The sequence below is a fragment of the Loxodonta africana genome, chromosome 2 (assembly GCF_030014295.1).
Source record: "Loxodonta africana isolate mLoxAfr1 chromosome 2, mLoxAfr1.hap2, whole genome shotgun sequence".
Lineage (NCBI taxonomy): Eukaryota > Metazoa > Chordata > Mammalia > Proboscidea > Elephantidae > Loxodonta > Loxodonta africana.
The window spans coordinates 133,093,774-133,111,587 of NC_087343.1; the positions used below are offsets into that span (position 1 = coordinate 133,093,774).

General features: G+C 42.3%; 1 protein-coding gene across 4 annotated transcripts in view; it reads left to right on the forward strand.

The window, feature by feature from the left end:
* Positions 1 to 17,814, forward strand: part of ZNF608 (zinc finger protein 608) — a 115,440-nt gene that overhangs the window by 89,241 nt on the left and 8,385 nt on the right. For all 4 annotated transcript variants that reach the window (XM_010590331.3, XM_010590341.3, XM_003404472.4 and 1 more), the window contains 3 exons: positions 11,866 to 11,953; positions 12,455 to 14,912; positions 16,845 to 17,262. In XM_010590331.3, the coding sequence (XP_010588633.1) occupies positions 11,866 to 11,953; positions 12,455 to 14,912; positions 16,845 to 17,262 (2,964 nt within the window). The remainder of the gene's footprint in view (positions 1 to 11,865; positions 11,954 to 12,454; positions 14,913 to 16,844; positions 17,263 to 17,814) is intronic.

Genomic DNA, 17,814 nt, shown 5'->3' on the forward strand with positions numbered 1-17,814 from the left:
TTTTGATGTGGAGCATAATTGTCAATTGGTTCCCACTGCCTCCTTATATCTCAAGACTGGGGATGATAAGAAATTACTTTAAAACACAGCCCTATAATCTCTTGTTGTATTACATGTATTTCGACAAGCAATTCAATAACGTTTAAACCTGAAATTCTGCTAATCACCTGCGACCTAGACTGGTGTCTGATCTACAAGAGGCAGTGGGCCTGTGAGGAAGACTGGTGATTAGAAATGTTGGGAGGATGGATACCTCCATACCGCCTTTTCCTTGTCCTTCTCCCTCCCTCCAAGGTGTACGAGGCCTTTCATTCTTATATTTCATTTCCTTTGCATCTTCTAGTTTCCTTCATCTCAGTGATTATTTTGCCCCCTTGCTTGTCTCTCCCTACCATGCTCCTTCCATGGAGGTAGCATTTGGCAAGAAGCAGGCTGGCTGCCTGAACCGGAAAATAGGGAAGTGGCAGATACCAGTTAAATGACTTCAAGTTCTTAGTATTTTACATCCTTCTCCCCCCTTCCCATTAGCCTTAGAGTATCTCTTTTTGGGGAGTATCCTGTGTTGTTTTTGCCTTCCAGATAGTTTATTTTTGTCTGGTTTTGTTGTTCTCTTTATCTGTTTTTCCAGTTGAAGTAATGGCATTGTGGAGAGCTGGGGTAGAAATGCTGTTAGCTGAAAAGACTCTGTAATTAATATTAACTGCAGGAAACGACTGGGACCGATGATTTGAAAGGCCTGCATTCTTTCAGTTGCTTATCTTCAGTGACATGTGAGTCTGAAAGTGGGAGTCAGTGGAGGCTGCTTCCCCTTCACTGTGAGAGAGCCTGGCCGTGTGCTCTGTGGCTGGGCTTCCTTGTACATAGCAGTCTTCCAATGTAACACCCTTAAAAGAGGAACCTTGTATTAGGAGGTAATAAGAACCATATCATTATTATGGCTCATAGGAGGTCAGTAAACACTTATAAAATGCCTTTTCCAAATTTTTGAGTGGTTTTATATAAAGGAAGAATAAATGATCTCCTAATAAGCTAATAATAAAATCTTGTGAGGCTGGATTGGGGGAGGCGAGTCAATTCTGTTATAGTTGGCATTGAACCCTTGCCTTCCCATGAAGAGAGAAAGAAATTAGGGAAAACAGAAATCATCCCGCTACCCTAATGAGAAAAATGTGCTTCCAAAGCAGGTGGGGGGTGAGGCCGTGAGGGGGGTGGGTGGTGTTTGGGGCGGGGGGAATGCCAGCACTAGAAATCATCGTCTAAACTCCTCAGATTTCAGATAAACCAGTAGGTGCCTAATCAAGGAGCCAGGAGAAAATTAAAGCCTTGAACTTGGCACTAGGGATCAGAGCATTGCTTTTGGTTATCTCTGTGCTACCAGGCCTCAAAGGAAAGCAGTTACTACTTACTGGAAAGCTTAATCAGAGAAAAGAAATGAAATCTCTTTATACAAATGTATCTGTGTGTACATATAGATACTTGACACCTACATGCGCCTATACATTTTATGCATTTACATTGCCCCAAATGTCTGTCTCAGAAGGCTTTGTGTTTTTTCTATTCTGACTCCCTGTCCCTCTGTCTTCCCTCTCCTTCATCTTGTGTTTTTTACTTGAGCTTATCACCATGCCCTGCTGCGTGCTGGCTGGGCCTTGATGGACCACAGCCTGAAAACCTTCTTGGGGGATTATAGGGGGTGGCTTTTGATGCAGTCTACTTAAGCGTCTGGCTTGCTGCCCTTGCTTAAGCAAGCTCCGGGGTCTTGCCCCCCTCAAGTCTTACGCCCCCCAACACACTGTCATTGGAGAGCTAGTCACATTCCAAACCTGTCCTCCTGTCTGTCCCCAAGTAGGGTCCCTGGACACCTTAGCAGAAACTAGCATAGGAACTGCTAGCGTTAAGGATTGCATGTTGAGATGTGAATGGTCTCAGTCCATCAAGCACAATGCTGCTTTGGAATATGTATGCCTGCCTAATTTACAGCAAAATTTTGTTACTGATCATTTTTTCCTACAAAAATGGAAATCAAACGTGGCAGTGTCTGAGAAGAGCTTTTCAATTAAGTGTGTGTATACCTTTTATAACGTGTCCCCTCCTTTTTTTGGTACAAAGATCAGAAGTATATCTCACTGTCCTTTATATGCAGTTGGAGCAAAACCTACAGTTGGCTTTTTCAGCCCTTAAAATGCCATTCCTATTGTTTGCCCTTGTTGACGTTCTTATTGTTCTTTATTTGGTGTTGCAGATTTATTCTTCACTTGAATGTAGTGGAATTAAGAAAGCCTTCTCAGCCTCCCTATCAGGTAGACTGGTGTTGCTCTGGTGGGATCTGCTTGTGGTAGTAAATACTTTGCATCATTCTTTGAACCTACTTCCATGTGTCTTTTCCCTGGAGTTATTTTCAGGGCTGGTTCCTTCCCATTTGAACCCCTGCTGAGAACTTGAATTTCTAACAAGCTCCCCCCTGAGAATTTGCATTTCCACCCCCAATATACCAAATCAGAACCTACATTTTAACTAGATCCCCAATTGATTCTTTTGTTGTTGTTGTTAGTTTTTTTCTCTAAATTTTATTTATTTTGCTGTTTGTACACCAATTCAACAGTTTCTACATGTGCAGTTCGGGGTGCGGGGGAGAATGGCTATATAACTCAAAGAATGTAGTGTTACTGATCATTTTAAAAATTACTTTCTAAAGACCTCTTTTTTTTTTTTTCTTCTAATTATGCCTTTTTCTCTCCAAAATGTCTGTAATGGCACCTATGACATTTTAAAACTAGGAAACTTGTTAAAACTTATGTGCTAATCTTTAAAAGAAGTAAAGCATCTCTGCCTGCAGTAAACATTAATTAAGCTCTAATGATCTGTTTTGATTTGATATATTTTTAAGTCATATCTTGGATTATCAAAGTTTTCATTAGGGCTTAAACATGTGTAAGAGGTGATTCGTAAAAACACTGCCAACATCCAGATACACCCGCAGGCGCCTGTGCAAATGTATGGGACAACATTTCAGTGTTCCTGGTGGTGTGTTACAAAACCTTCTCTTTAATCACAAGACTTCTTAACAGTCCATTGTGTTTTCTAGAAGTGGAAAAGGATAATGTTACTAGGGAAGGAAGAAAAAGAAAAGCCGAAGAGCTTCTTTTAGCTGACCAGTCAACTGGATATTGACCACCTGTCTTCATGGGAAAGAAATAGATGGCAGTGAATAAGCGAGAGTCTAGTTTTCCAAGAAGCTCAGTGATTTTCCCAAATCAATACAGCTCATCAGGCCTCAGAACAAAGGCTTCGGGGAGGTGACAGTGATGGAAGTGGCTCTGTGTTCTTTTGTGTATTAAACCATAAGGCCCCTGGGGAAACAAGGTTGCTTCAGCTATGTTTCTTTTTTTTTTTAAGTATTATTCAGTGTAGTTAGGGTAGAAAATCCTTTCAGAATTTTTTTTTTTTTTTTTTTGAGATCTCCATAGATTGAATCCTGATGATCAAATGTTGTTTCGAAAGAAATAAACACAGGTAGAGTAAGAAAGACTACCACCTTTTAAAGCATAGATTAGAACAGCGTTTTGGCATTGTTTTTTGCATTTTGGTACTGGTGTAGCGTATTTCTTTGGATTAAGGTTTTGTTTTTTCTTGTTATTTTGTAGGGTTGAGGGTTGAGATGAACCAAAAAGAATGTCTTCGTGTTCAGATTAACCTCTGGCCAATAAAGAATCATGACTATCCTCCCGTAAAAGAACCCTGTTCATAATGCCCTGAAAATAACACCAAACCCTAATAGGAATGCTGAACTATCATCTGAGAGGTTATAATTAACATAGATAGAGTAGAGTGATGCCAACATATTCCAGCCACCGACAGAGAAGATCTACCCAAACCAGCAATTTTTAGCCCTTAAGTCCTTTAATCTTTAAGCTCCCTGCGCTTTCAAAAAGTAGTACATTAACACCAGAGCAGTGTGTCTCTGGGGTTTATGACTGGGGTGGCGGCATACTAGGGCATAAAGTGTTTCATTACACTTCTCTTTGTTAGTACTGCTCTATCTCCCGAGCTCCATTGCCGTACACTATTTGTTCAGATAAAGCCCAATGTTCAGGGTGACTAATCGCAGCGCTGTGTTCCAGATGGTTTGATTACAGGATGTGGTTAAAGCGCCTCTTCAAACATGCAGCCCAGCGGTAGGGCTCTTTAAAAAAATACTGCATTTTCTGGTCATGTGACAACGTTTACTTTTCTTGTTATAGTGCTCCATATATACTTGGCATAGGTAATAGAAAAGTCTCTCTCCTTTTTGGCTGGCAAGTTTTTTATGGGCAGTTTTAGCTGTCAATTAAAACGTTTCCCAAATAATTATAAACTCAACCTTGTACTTGGAAGAAAGACCTATCTGAAGGTAAAAGCTCTAAAGCTAGAACAATGAACAAGTATACTATTCAACGTTCAGCATTTTAGGAAGTACCGGGATGGGAATAAAACAATACAACCATAACACAATATTGAGGGGAAGGTAGCTGTATACAAAGAAATGGTGATAAATCATACCTGGTACAGTAGTCACATAGAGTAAAAATAAAGAGTAATATGATAGCTGAGATGTAAGAACTTTATCCTGTACTCACTAAACCAGCATATGGTGGCATTTTTATTGTCACTAAAGTTTCTACTAGGAAAAAAAAAGCATAAAAGGAAAGAAATGTGTAAACTTAAAAAAAAAAAAGGATTATGGCTAATGGGTTATATTTTCGTGTTATTAGAGTGAGGCTTATGTTTTCCGTCTGAGTGCATCATGCCCAGTCTGTCCAGATGTGGTAGTCTGAATAAGAGTTCAAAAACACTACCTCTGATTCCAAATTCAGTGTTTGTAATGCTTGGCAAAGACTTCTGTCCCAGGGATGAGGCACTCCAAACACTCTGGAACAGTCTCTAAACTGTAGTACAAACAGAGTTATGCTGATCCACTGGGAAATCAGGCATTTGCCCAGTTCTTGAGGAAACATCCTCACAAATACCAGAAATAATAATTCACAGACCATATTTATAACATCTTTCAAAGCAAAATCTCTCCACAGAGACTTTCTGTCATCTGTAAACTAGTAGGAGATTATGCGTATTGAGAAAGTATGAAAATAGCAAAAAGAAATGACTGAGTAGTATGCAAACCTAGATTCTCTTCAGTCACCATCCAGTTGGTTACCAAGCGTTTAATGAACTCTTACCATATACTAGGCACCGTGCTCACAGGTGCTGTAGGTGCAGATACTTCTCCTACTTCAAGGGTATGGCCTTGTTGGAAGAAATGGGTGTACTGTTTTTATGAGCAGAGTAAAATGTTAAAAGGACTAAGGATTAGGGTAACACAAATGGTCTCCACAATGTTCAAACACAGGAAGAGTTTATGTGTTGCTCACCTAATAGACTCAGTTGGGTATCCCTGGTGGGCGGGGTTCTCGTTGTAGTTTTAGGGTCCCAGATGGAGACTCTGCTGTCTTCAACTTGTGTCCTCCAAGGTTACTGTACTCATCTCTAGCCTAGGCAGTCAGAAGGTATTTTGGATTGAATCGTGTCCCCCCCAAAACATGTATTGTAAATTTTAACCCCTATACCTGTGGAAACCCTGGGGTGGCTATGAGTCAGAATCGACTCGACAGCACTGGGTTTACTGGGTATACCTGTGGTTATAATCCCATTTGGGAATAGATTTTGTTATGTCAGTGAGGCAGTATTAGTGTAAGGTTTGTTTTAAACTAATCCCTTTTGAGATATAAAAAGGGCAGATTGAGCAAGCAAGCACAGATGGGGGAACTGCGAAGATAGATGCCACGCCACATAAGAACTCCAAGGAACCAAGAAACAGAAACTGAAAAGAGACAAGGAACTTCCCCCAGAGCCAATAGAGAGAGAGAGAGAGAGAGAGCCTTCTTTTTTCTCTTGCCCTTCTGTCTCAGTTACCTAGTGCTGCTAAAACAGAAATACCACAAGTGGGTGCTTTAACAAACAAATTTATTTTCTCACAGTTTAGGAGGCTAGAAGTCCAAATCAGGGCATCAGCTCTAGCCCTGGGTATTCCTTGGCATTCCTTGGCTTGTAGATGGTTCCTCATGATCTATTCCCCTTGTGTGTCTCTGTGACTATTCTGCTGTTTATAAGGACTCACTCAGAAATAATTAGGTTTAGGACCCACCCTACCCCGGTATGACTTCATTAACATAACTTAAAAAAAAAAACCTATTTCCAACAGGGTCATATTTACAGGTATAGGGGTTAAGATTTGCACATTTCTCTTTGGGAGACACAGTCCAGTGCATAACAGCATGGTTGGTCTTTTGGTGGTGTGCATGATATGTACATGATTAGAGAGGATTCATAGAAGAAATAACATTGAATTTGTTTATTTGGTCATAAGTCCCTGTTTGGTTGCTTTTGCTTCCGGTGCCCATCACTGGCTCAGTCAACTGGAGCCAGGGTTAGGATTACATGGTGTAGGACCTGGTCACCCAGGGCTACCCACAGAGCAGGGACTGTGAGCAGGATAGGCAGTATGAATGTCATGTCCAGGCTGTAATTTAATGTGGTGGAATAAGGGGACTTTTTTTCTATAGGTATGAGTAATATGCAAAACCCTACTTCCACTTTTGGATTATAATGTATGACTGTTAGAAAATTTCACTCCTGGAGTATAGAGGTTAGATTGAGTTTCAGCCAAAACAGGAGGACTTCATAGTGCCACATAGGTACCTACTGTTTACCCTATATGGGTACAGTAAATTCTTGATGAGGATGGGACCCATTCCATTGCTACCAAGTAGATCTTGATTCGTGGAGACCCTATACGACAGATTAGAACTGCCCTTAGGGCTTCCAAGGATGTAACCTTTATGGAAGCAGACTACCACATCTTTCTCCCATGGAGCAGCTGGTGGGTTAGAACTGCCTACCTATCAGTTAGCAGCTGAGTGCTTTATTAACCACTGCATCACCAATGCTTCTCAAGGATAGGCCAGACCATGGGAATAATTAACTGCTATATATTGACAAGAGGAAATAATAATTAGAACATAGTGACTGTGGAATACTTTTGAGATCTTAGGTTATTCTGCCTTTTAGAAGTAATGGACTGAGGCTATGTGATAAAGATTGTGTTCTTATTAAGTGTCCTATAGGTAATGTGTCCAGGAGCCCTTGGGTGGTATAAATGGTTAGGCGCTGGACTGTTGATGTTAGGTGCCCTCAAGTCTGTTTCAACTCTTAGTGACCCTATGTACAACAGAATGAAACACTGCCTGGTCCTGCGCCATCTTCACAATCATTGCTGTGTTTGAGCCCATTGTTGCACCCACTGTGTCAATCCATCTTGTTGAGGATCTTCCCCTTTTTGATGACCTTCTACTTTACTAAGCATGATGTCCTTCTCCAGGGCCTGGTCCCTCCTGATAACATGTCCAAAGTATGTGAGACAAAGTCTCACCATCCTTGCTTCTAAGGAGCATTCTGGCTGTACTTCTTCTAAGACAGATTTGTTCGTTCTTTTTGGCAATCCATGGTATACTCAGTATTCTTCACCAACACCGTAATTCAAAGACATCAATTCTTCTTCAGTCTTCCTTATTCATTGTCCAGCTTTTGCATGCATATGGCTTGGGTCAGGTGTACTTTAATCCTCAAAGTGAAATCTTTGCATTTCAACCTTTTAAAGAAGTCTTTTGCAGCAGATTTGTCCAATGCAATGCATCGTTTGATTTCTTGACTGCTGCTTCCATGGGCGTTGATTGTGGATCCAAATAAAATGAAATCCTTGACAATTTCGATATTTTTTCCATAGCGCTGGACTACTAACTGAAAAGGTTGGTAGTTCAAATGCACTCAGAGGTACCTCAGAAGTAAGGCCTGGCGATCTCCTTCCAAAAAGTTACATCCTTGAAAACCCTACGGAGCAGTTCTACTCTGCACACATGGGGTCGCCGTGAGTTGGAATAAACTCACTGGCAACTAACAACAACAGGTAATATGTCATATGAGGCATTTTAGATTCTGTATCAGTATCTGAGACAAATGTTAACAATACGAAGAAGAAAACCCGGTGTGGAGAGCACACTCCCAAACCGTCCATTGCTGTTGTCAGCTGTATTCTTACTTTATTAGTGATATTCAATATTAGATATCCAGATATTTTTTCAAATATAAAATGTTACAGGGCAGGCACTAGTTCTCTGGGGGGGGGGGCGGGGGCGGGGAATCATCTCCATGGGTAGAGAGGGGAAGATAGTAAACTTGGTGGAGTACTTGAGAATATAAAAATGAAAAGGACTTGCATAGAGTGTCCTTATCTGACAGGCTAGGTGGTTGAGTGAATAAACGCACATTAAAAGAAAATATTAAATCTTTTTGGGCTAAATGTACATGTATTTCCAATTTACACAAGATAACAGAGAAGTATAACTTTATTCCCAGATTTATAAATTCAGACTTGTACTTTTAAAGAACTAATTTTCATTTTGAGCATTTACTCCTTTAAAAAAGGTATAGTTTGTTTTCTATGGCCACAGGTTACAAGATGTTCAAGATTTTGAGACTAAAGTGAAATGGTAAACCATTTACATCTTTGAGAGCTAAAACATCACCTTTATACGGCCCATCACAATACGATGTTTTCTAAACATAGTCTTCCCTACCAAGAAACAATACACTTTGTAGTTTATATGAGAAACATTCCTTAAGCCTTCATTCCAACAATATAGAGGCAAATTTAGTTATATAAACATATCCATGTGTTTATCTGCACGTGAATTCTATGCAGATTTAAGTGCTTTGCGGCATTCTGAAGCTGCCTGTACATGTAAATAAAAATAGACATACACGCATGTATTGAATTAGCACTGATTGATGGAAACTTCAAAATCTCCCCTGGAGTAGCGCGTTTACTTTGACTATTTTAAATACAGAACCCATTGCCGTCCAGTTCATTCTGACTCAAAGTGACCCTATAGGACAGAGTAGAACTGCCCCATAGGTTTCCAAGGAGCGGCTGGGGGATTTGAACTGCCAACCTGTTGGTTAGCAGCGGAGCTCTTAACCACTAAGCCACCAGGGCCCCTTTAAATACAGAGGGCTTCTTGGAAAATAAGGGTGACTTATTTTTTAGGGCGTTTGAAGTTGAAAATGGGTTTTTCTTTACAGGATTTTATTCCCACAGAGGGCAAAAGTAGTAATAGAAAGATCACTTGTACTTAGATAAGAAATCTGCTCTTGTATCTTCCATAAATAGTAGCAGGCGATGTGAATAGTTTTATAGTGTCGAAGTTGCATCTTCAGTTTCGCCTTTGTGACAGCTTCGAAGTGCAGCCCTCTATAACCAATGATTCATTGCTTGCTTCGGAGTCCCTTCCTTCTACCCAGCCCCGACTTCTCTATATCCTGTTCTGAGACAACGAGTTCGGTTCTGAGGGTTCTGAATGCGCTGGAGTGTTATCTGGAGCCGCACAGTGGTGTGGGGCTCGGTGGGTAAACACAACACGCTTTCATCACAGTGACGGGCCTTGTTAGTGCAAACAAGCCAGTGTTGATTTACAGAGCTAGAAAGCAAGCACCGGCAGCGTTCGCCGCGGGGCGCTTCCTGCCCGTGAACCCCGGCTTTCCCGCACGATCTCCGCCACCTCCGCCAGAGCCAGGCTCCCTCGCGCGTCCGGCCGGTGGCTAGGGTTGCATCCTCTTTCCTCCGCGAAACTCATTTATCCCAGGCCGCTGCCTCGGGTGCCCCGGCCGGCTGCCCTCGGCCCAGCCAATCAGAGGCTAGCGTTCGCTGCTGGCGCTGGCCAATCCGCGGCCAGCTTTTGCTGGAAACGCGAAACCCTTAGGGGAAAAGCAATAACAAAAGCCTTTCACTGCAGACAAATGTTAAGTGTCTGTGCAGACTTTTCCTGTTTTTAATTTTATTACAGCAAGAATGGAGGGTTTGTTGTTTCTTTCATGTTTCCTTTCATGCTATTTTAATTATACATTTGTGCTACATCAGGGACTCTGGAACGCAGTGATTCAGCCTATTGCATCTAAAGCTAAAATGCAGTAACCTCCTGGCAATACAGACACATTTCTGGATTGTAAATATAGCTGACATGCTAAAGAATTTTAAACAGCTGGAAAGGTCTTTGACACCACACACAGTGCCCCAGAGAGCAGATGATGAGAAAACCAGCTCTGTCTTCCCCATCTCCTTCTCTTCCACCCCCTCCCTTTTCCTGACGGGATGTGCTCATAAAGAATCCTTTCCTCCAATTGTTCTGTCTTCTGCAAATTTGGACCAAATGCCTAATTACCATTGATTCTCATCTCAATGTGAGTTTTTATACTCAGCGGTTAAAAAAAATTTCCTGAGGGAATTACAGTAGAATCAATGGTGATTTGAGGAAATGCTTGCTTTGCTTCATCCTAGATTTTTTTTGTCTGCTAGACTATTGCAGCAGTGAGTGAATTCAGCTGTCACCTAAGTAAAAGCTACGTAGGCCATATGGGAAACAATTTTAAACTCTTCTTTTGAGACTTTTGAAAGAAATCCTTCCTTTCCCAGTACTTGAGTCCCAAACACACAAATATTTTACCCGCTGTTAAAATGTTCCCAAGGAAATGAGGCCTACCTTGTGAGATTTCACTTACCATAAAGGAGCTCAATACAGGTTTCTATAAAATTCAAAATGGCAGTGGTAAGGCAAGTAAGCAAACTAACTAGAAATGGACTTTAAGTAATGTCCCCTGGCGTTTCCAAGATAGATTGTGGGTCGGTGCAGAAAAGAAAACAAAGGCTCACTTAAATATTTCATTTCCTTACCCTAATATTTTATGTATGTCTCAAAATCTAGGCCCTTTTAAAGTATGCTTTAAAGGATTGATTTTTTTTTTTTTTTTAAATATGGCACTTGTACTCTAGAGAAATAAAGAGGATGTTATATTTCGTTCTCTGTGACATTTGGTATACTAAGTGCACTTACGTTTAGGAATTCACAGATGCAGTGCTAAATTAAATTGTCTGCAAAGCAGTTGGGAAAAGCAGAAAGGCTTGCAGGAAACAAGTGTGTTGGTTTTGAGATTTTTTTTTTTCTAATCCTCTGTGGCAAATGCTTACTAAGGTTGATTCTAAAGATAACCTCAAGAGCAAATCTATTGTGCATATTTATTTTCTTAAGAGGTTATTTTAGGAGTCCTTAATATGAAACAAGACCAAACAGTGAAACAGATACCATTCCAAGGCTGATTCTTGTCTCACGAGGTCAAGGAGGGATTTGGAATGAGAAATCATAGCTGACTGTCTGCTATGCGGACTCTGTCTGAGCCCTCACTTTCCCCTCTATTCCTATTTTTATGACCCTGCATAATTTTTTTTAATAAATAAAAATCACCATTATATTATTGAATTGGAAACAAAACTGATTCTTTTCAGTCACCTTCTGGTTTAAGCCCTGGTAACTGGGGCTTAGTTTATGTTGGCTGCTTGCCAAACGAAAGCAATTATGTGTAATAATAGAAAAATTAAGAGGTGAGTGTTGCTGTTTTACAGCAGGACATGGCAAAAACCATTTCCTTCTGTCAGCAGTATCTTGATTACACTGTCACACAGGCTCACCCCTTTGTACCACACATGCACATGCACGTGTCCACACACACACACACACTCACTCACTCACACATACACCCTGTTTCCTGTGGGTTTTAACTTGAGGTCACTGAAACCAGAAAGAGGAAGAATGCAAACCACAGCTTTTGAAAGCAAATGAGAATAGAACTTTGCTGGTAAAAATAATAACGATGATGAAAATAAATAGACCGGAAGTAGAGTAATAGGTACTAACTGTGGTCTTTCTTTATTTCCTACCCCCACAGGTGTCCTAGTGGTCAATGTTACATGGAGGAATAAAACTTACGTGGGGACCCTGCTGGACTGCACCAAGCACGACTGGGCCCCTCCCAGGTAGGCACAAGGCCTTTTATTTCAGGTTCTGTTTTTCCTCCTCTTTCCTTCTTCTCTCCCTCCTCCACTCTCTCTTTACAAGGAAACTATATAGAGAGATTAATAATACATAAAAGTCTGCTTGTAATTGAAACCAGACAAAAGAGAAATGAGCAGTTCAGGACTGAACACAGTAAAATGCAGATGCTGGGTTTCTTTCATAGCAGGAGATCTCTTCTCCCTCCTTTGTTGTCCTTTTTTTTTTCCTCAAAAGAGAACTTTGAACAGCGAGCTATCTGAGCTGTTTTTCTCTGGAATTCTGAGGAAGAATAGGAGCTGGTGGTAGCCTGGTCTTTTGCAGGTGTGGAAATTCTGGATGGAAGAATAGGGTGTCCTTCCCTGGGCTGGGCCCAGCCCTCGAGCTATTGAGGTCCTGTCTGCTCTTTGCTGCATTGTGTACTTTGTGATTTCTCCTGGCCCTTTTAGAGATGCTCCTTTTAACTTGTGTTACTTGCTTCCTAGGTTTTGTGAGTCACCGACAAGCGACCTGGAGATGAGAGGGGGCCGGGGCAGAGGCAAGCGAGCACGGTCCGCTGCAGCTGCCCCGGGCTCGGAGGCCAGCTTCACAGAGTCCAGGGGGCTGCAGAACAAGAACAGAGGGGGCGCCAATGGGAAAGGGAGGCGGGGCAGTCTCAACGCCAGTGGCCGAAGGACCCCCCCAAATTGTGCTGCCGAGGACATCAAAGCCAGCCCCTCTTCCACCAACAAAAGGAAAAACAAGCCTCCGATGGAGCTGGACCTGAACTCCAGCTCTGAGGACAGCAAACCTGGGAAGCGTGTCCGCACAAATTCTCGAAGCACTCCCACCACCCCTCAAGGAAAACCAGAGACTACTTTTTTGGACCAAGGCTGCTCTTCTCCAGTGTTAATTGATTGTCCCCACCCAAACTGCAACAAAAAGTACAAGCACATTAACGGCCTGAGGTACCACCAGGCTCACGCACACTTAGACCCAGAAAACAAGCTGGAGTTCGAGCCTGACAGTGAGGACAAGATCTCAGACTGCGAGGAAGCATTGAGTAACGTGGCCCTCGAATGCAGCGAGGCAAGCACAAGTGTATCGACTTATGACCAGGTGAAGACACCAGCATCCCCTGGCTCTGGGAACCCCCCTGGGACTCCAAAAGGAAAGAGAGAGCTTATGAGCAATGGCCTGGGTTCTATTGTCAGCTCTAAAGCTGGGAAGAATTCTGGCAAAAAGAAGGGCCTGAACAGTGAACTGAACAACCTTCCGGTAATCTCCAATATGGCGGCTACTTTGGACAGTTGCTCTACAGCAGATGGCAATTTGGTTGCTGAAATGCCCAAACTGGAGGCAGAAGGATTAATTGACAAGAAAAACTTGGGAGAAAAAGAAAAGGGCAAAAAAGCAAACAACTGCAAAATGGACAAAAATCTTTCTAAACTTAAAGCTGCCCGGCCTATTGCCCCTGCTCCAGCCCCCACGCCCCCACAGTTAATTGCGATACCTACTGCAGCCTTTACAACCACCACCACGGGGACAATACCCGGCCTGCCCTCCCTCACGACGACTGTTGTTCAGGCGACACCAAAGAGTCCTCCATTGAAACCCATTCAGCCAAAGCCCACAATTATGGGAGAGCCCATCACTGTAAACCCAGCTCTTGTGTCACTCAAAGACAAAAAGAAAAAGGAGAAGCGAAAGCTAAAGGACAAAGAAGGGAAAGAGACGGCAAGCCCAAAAATGGATGCTAAGCTGGGGAAGCTAGAGGACTCCAAGGGGACTGGGAAAGATTTGTCTGGACATTTTTTAAAGGACCATCTCAACAAGAATGAAGGGCTGGCTAATGGACTGTCAGAGTCTCAAGAGAGCCGAATGGCTAGTATCAAAGCTGAAGCTGATAAGGTTTACACTTTCACAGACAATGCCCCCAGCCCTTCAATAGGGAGCGCCTCAAGAATGGAATGCAGCACTTTGGTGAATGGGCAGGCGCCAATGGCCCCACTGCATGTGTTGACACAAAATGGGACAGAGAGTTCAGTGGCAAAGACGAGCAGCCCTGCCTATTCGGATATATCTGATGCCGTGGATGATGGTGGTTCTGACAGCAGGTCGGAGGGCATGAGGTCAAAGGCCAGTTCTCCAGCAGATATTATTTCTAGTAAGGATGGTGTTGTTATCAAAGGGCATTCTTCAACTACAGCCCAGTCATCTCAAATGAAAGAGTCCCATTCTCCCTATTACCATGGGTATGATCCTTATTATTCTCCAAGTTACATGCACCCTGGACAGGTCGGCGCCCCTGCAGCTGGCAACAGCGGGAGTACACAGGGAATGAAGATCAAGAAGGAGTCTGAGGAAGATGCTGAGAAGAAAGACAGGGCAGAGCAGTTAGAGTCTAAGAAAGTGGACCATAATTCTGCCTCCTTACAGCCTCAGCACCAGTCAGTGATCACACAAAGACACCCTGCCCTGGCTCAGTCCCTGTATTACGGCCAGTATGCCTATGGGCTCTATATGGACCAGAAGTCCCTGATGGCCACCAGCCCTGCCTACAGACAGCAGTATGAGAAGTACTATGAGGACCAGAGGCTGGCAGAGCAGAAAATGGCCCAGGCTGGGAGAGGAGACTGTGAAAGGAAAAGTGATCTCCCTTTGAAGGAGCTGGGCAAGGAGGACAGTAAGCAGAAAAACATGCCATCGGCCACAATCTCAAAAGCTCCCTCTACTCCGGAGCCTAACAAAAACCATTCTAAACTAGGGCCATCAGTGCCTAATAAAACTGAGGAGACAGGTAAATCGCAGCTTCTCTCCAATCACCAGCAGCAGCTTCAGGCCGACAGCTTCAAAGCTAAGCAGATGGAAAACCACCAGCTTATTAAGGAGGCTGTAGAAATGAAATCTGTCATGGACTCTATGAAGCAGACAGGTGTAGACCCAACCTCGAGATTTAAACAAGTAAGATTGTGGAGCGTGGCCCCACCAGGGAGAGAGCAGTCTGAGCATTGTACATGTCTGGGCTTGCTGTGGTTGGATGTCGCAAAAAGGAAATGAGCCAGCATTAGGTTTTGTTCCCTTCTCTTGAAAAATATTTTTAGAGATTCTCAGGAGTTACTGGGTCGCTCTAAAATGTAAATGATTCACCATCTTTCTGTCACGTTGTGTAATAAAAGGAACTACGGGCATGAGGTTTGCAGGCCTGTGCTTCGTGCCCTTACTTGACCCTGTGACTCTAACTAGGTCCCTTAATTCCCTACTTAGTCTGAAACGAGGGCGTTTAACCACATGGCCACTGAGTTCCCATGTAACACTGAGATTCTGAGTCTAATCTCTAAAATATGTGTTCTTACACCAGATTTCCAGATTTCTTTTAGCATCTTCTAGGAGTTTTAAAACTGGGTCCCTAAATGCCCATTTCTCATATCCTCCTTTTACTAAAATTTGGGGCCCAGATGTCTTTCACTTAGTGTCTGAGACCTAGATTTCTGTCTTACCTTTTGTCTAAAATGCCCCAAAGTAAAGCTCAGCACTGAGCGTTTGTGAGGAAGGTGAGGCAGTTCAGGAACATGGACCTTAATGGTCATCCCAGAGCCTGTGTGGTCAGCCAACCAGAGTTAAATGTGTACATCCCTCTCCTCACTTATTGACAATGTTAGGTTCCAAAGACCAGTCATGCAGAATCGGCGTTACGCCAAAGTGGAGGATGACTACATTTTTCCATAACTGCCAAGCCAAGTTGACACATAACCTTAACCATCAGCCAGTGTTACTCTCGTACCTTGGCATTTGCTACTGCCAGATGTATGTCGTTAATGTACAAAATTGTCACAGTAGATTTTTTTACTACTGTTATAAATGCAAAATGTCAGATAACGAGATAGTCCATAAGTGAAGAGAAGGTGTAAACACCTGAAAATCATGCACCGTGGAACCACACATGTGCTAGCATTTCCTGTCAGGGTTCAGACATTCTGATGCACTGTGGCCTTGTGATCATTAGTTCTGGTATCTCCAGGTTCCCCTTAAGCTCTCCCCCTCCCCTGCCCCCCATTCTTAGCTATTCCCTGGGGGGCCAGAGTGACAGAATCCTTTTCTCACACACATTTCTGCCACATGGGCTTAGACCCAACTTTCGAGTGTTCACTTAGGACCCGTATACCCAAGGGGTTTATACCGTGAATGGAATGGAGTCACAAAGGCCGTTTAGGATCCTCAGTTTCTCCATTTCTGGGTACCTTAATCAGGCTGTTGCTTCACAGGGTTGCAAAAGAAGTATATAACTTTTGTGGTTTAAAGATGGCTTTGTTTTCTAAAGCTGTAATGTGTGCCATTAATTTGAAATTTTGTTTTGTTTAAGATGTTAGTACATAATGAAAAGTGAGCCAATATATTAAGCCATAGCTGCAGTAGATGAAGAAAATGTATTAGGAAACCAAGGTTTTTTTTTTTTTTTTCTCTAAATGATGTTAATGGCTATAATAATGACTTAAATTTACCATTTCTAGCTTGGGTTTGAGTTTTGAAAATTCTTTGTACCTGTGTAAGATATAAAAGCTTTGGTTTCCTCTTCTGTAAAAGCAATCAATAATAATGTGTACTTCAGCCATTACTAACTTGTGAGAGAAATAAAAATAAGCAAAGCTATTAGCATAGCGGAAACCCTGGTGACATAGTGGTTAAGTGCTATGGCTGCTAACCAAAGGGTCAGCAGTTTGACTCCCCGAGGTACTCCTTGGAAACTCTATGGGGCAGTTCTACTCTGTCCTATAGGGTTGCTATGAGTCGGAATCGACTCGGTGGCACTGGGTTTCGTTTTTTTTTTTTATTAGCATAGTGCCTAGCACATATATAAATGTTAAAACTTTAAACAAATCTTGTTGTTTTAATCAGGATCCAGATTCAAGGACATGGCATCATTATGTATACCAGCCCAAATACCTGGATCAGCAAAAGTCAGAAGAACTTGATAGAGAGAAAAAATTAAAAGAGGATAGCCCCAGGAAAACTCCTAATAAAGAGAGTGGTGTGTCCAGCCTTCCTGTATCATTAACAAGCATCAAAGAGGAGCCTAAAGAGGCCAAGCGTCCCGATTCTCAGTCAATGGAAGAGAATAAGCTGAAAAACGATGACCGGAAGACGCCTGTGAACTGGAAGGACTCTCGGGGAACAAGGGTGGCTGTCTCCTCACCCATGAGTCAGCATCAGTCATACATACAGTACTTGCATGCTTATCCTTACCCACAGATGTATGACCCCAGCCACCCTGCATACCGCGCTGTCTCTCCCGTGCTAATGCACAGCTACCCTGGTACGTGTTGTGGATTCTAATGACATTGGAGGGAAGAGGTTATGTTCAAATATTAACTATTAAGAACTCCAGATAAATTGGAAGTTTCAAGAATACCATTTGTTTTGCTTGTTTTTATGCTACTTAAAGTTCCAAAGATGAAACATATATATATATATATTTTTTTTTTTTTTTAAGTGAACTGTCAGCTCTCAGCTATGGTTTCCAGAGTCTCTGATGGTCTGCTATAGCTGTTAGACTGACAGATACTTTATTGTCTATGAAAATATTCTAAGCACTTACTGTCATAATCATTATAGTTACTATTCCTTTCACTTAAGCGGACACATGAATGTATGAAATGACTGTAAGCTCAATTCTGTTTATAACCTCCGTTCATCAGGATGAATTCACTGGGAAAAGAAAATCGGAGAGCCCAGATAAAATGTAACAATGATGTAGCCCATTCTTAACATAATCCTCTATTTTAAGATCTCTGACTCTCATCCCAAATTCATGTAATCCAAATGATTCTTTTCTTTTTTTTTTAAAAGATGGAGCCTATAACTTGAT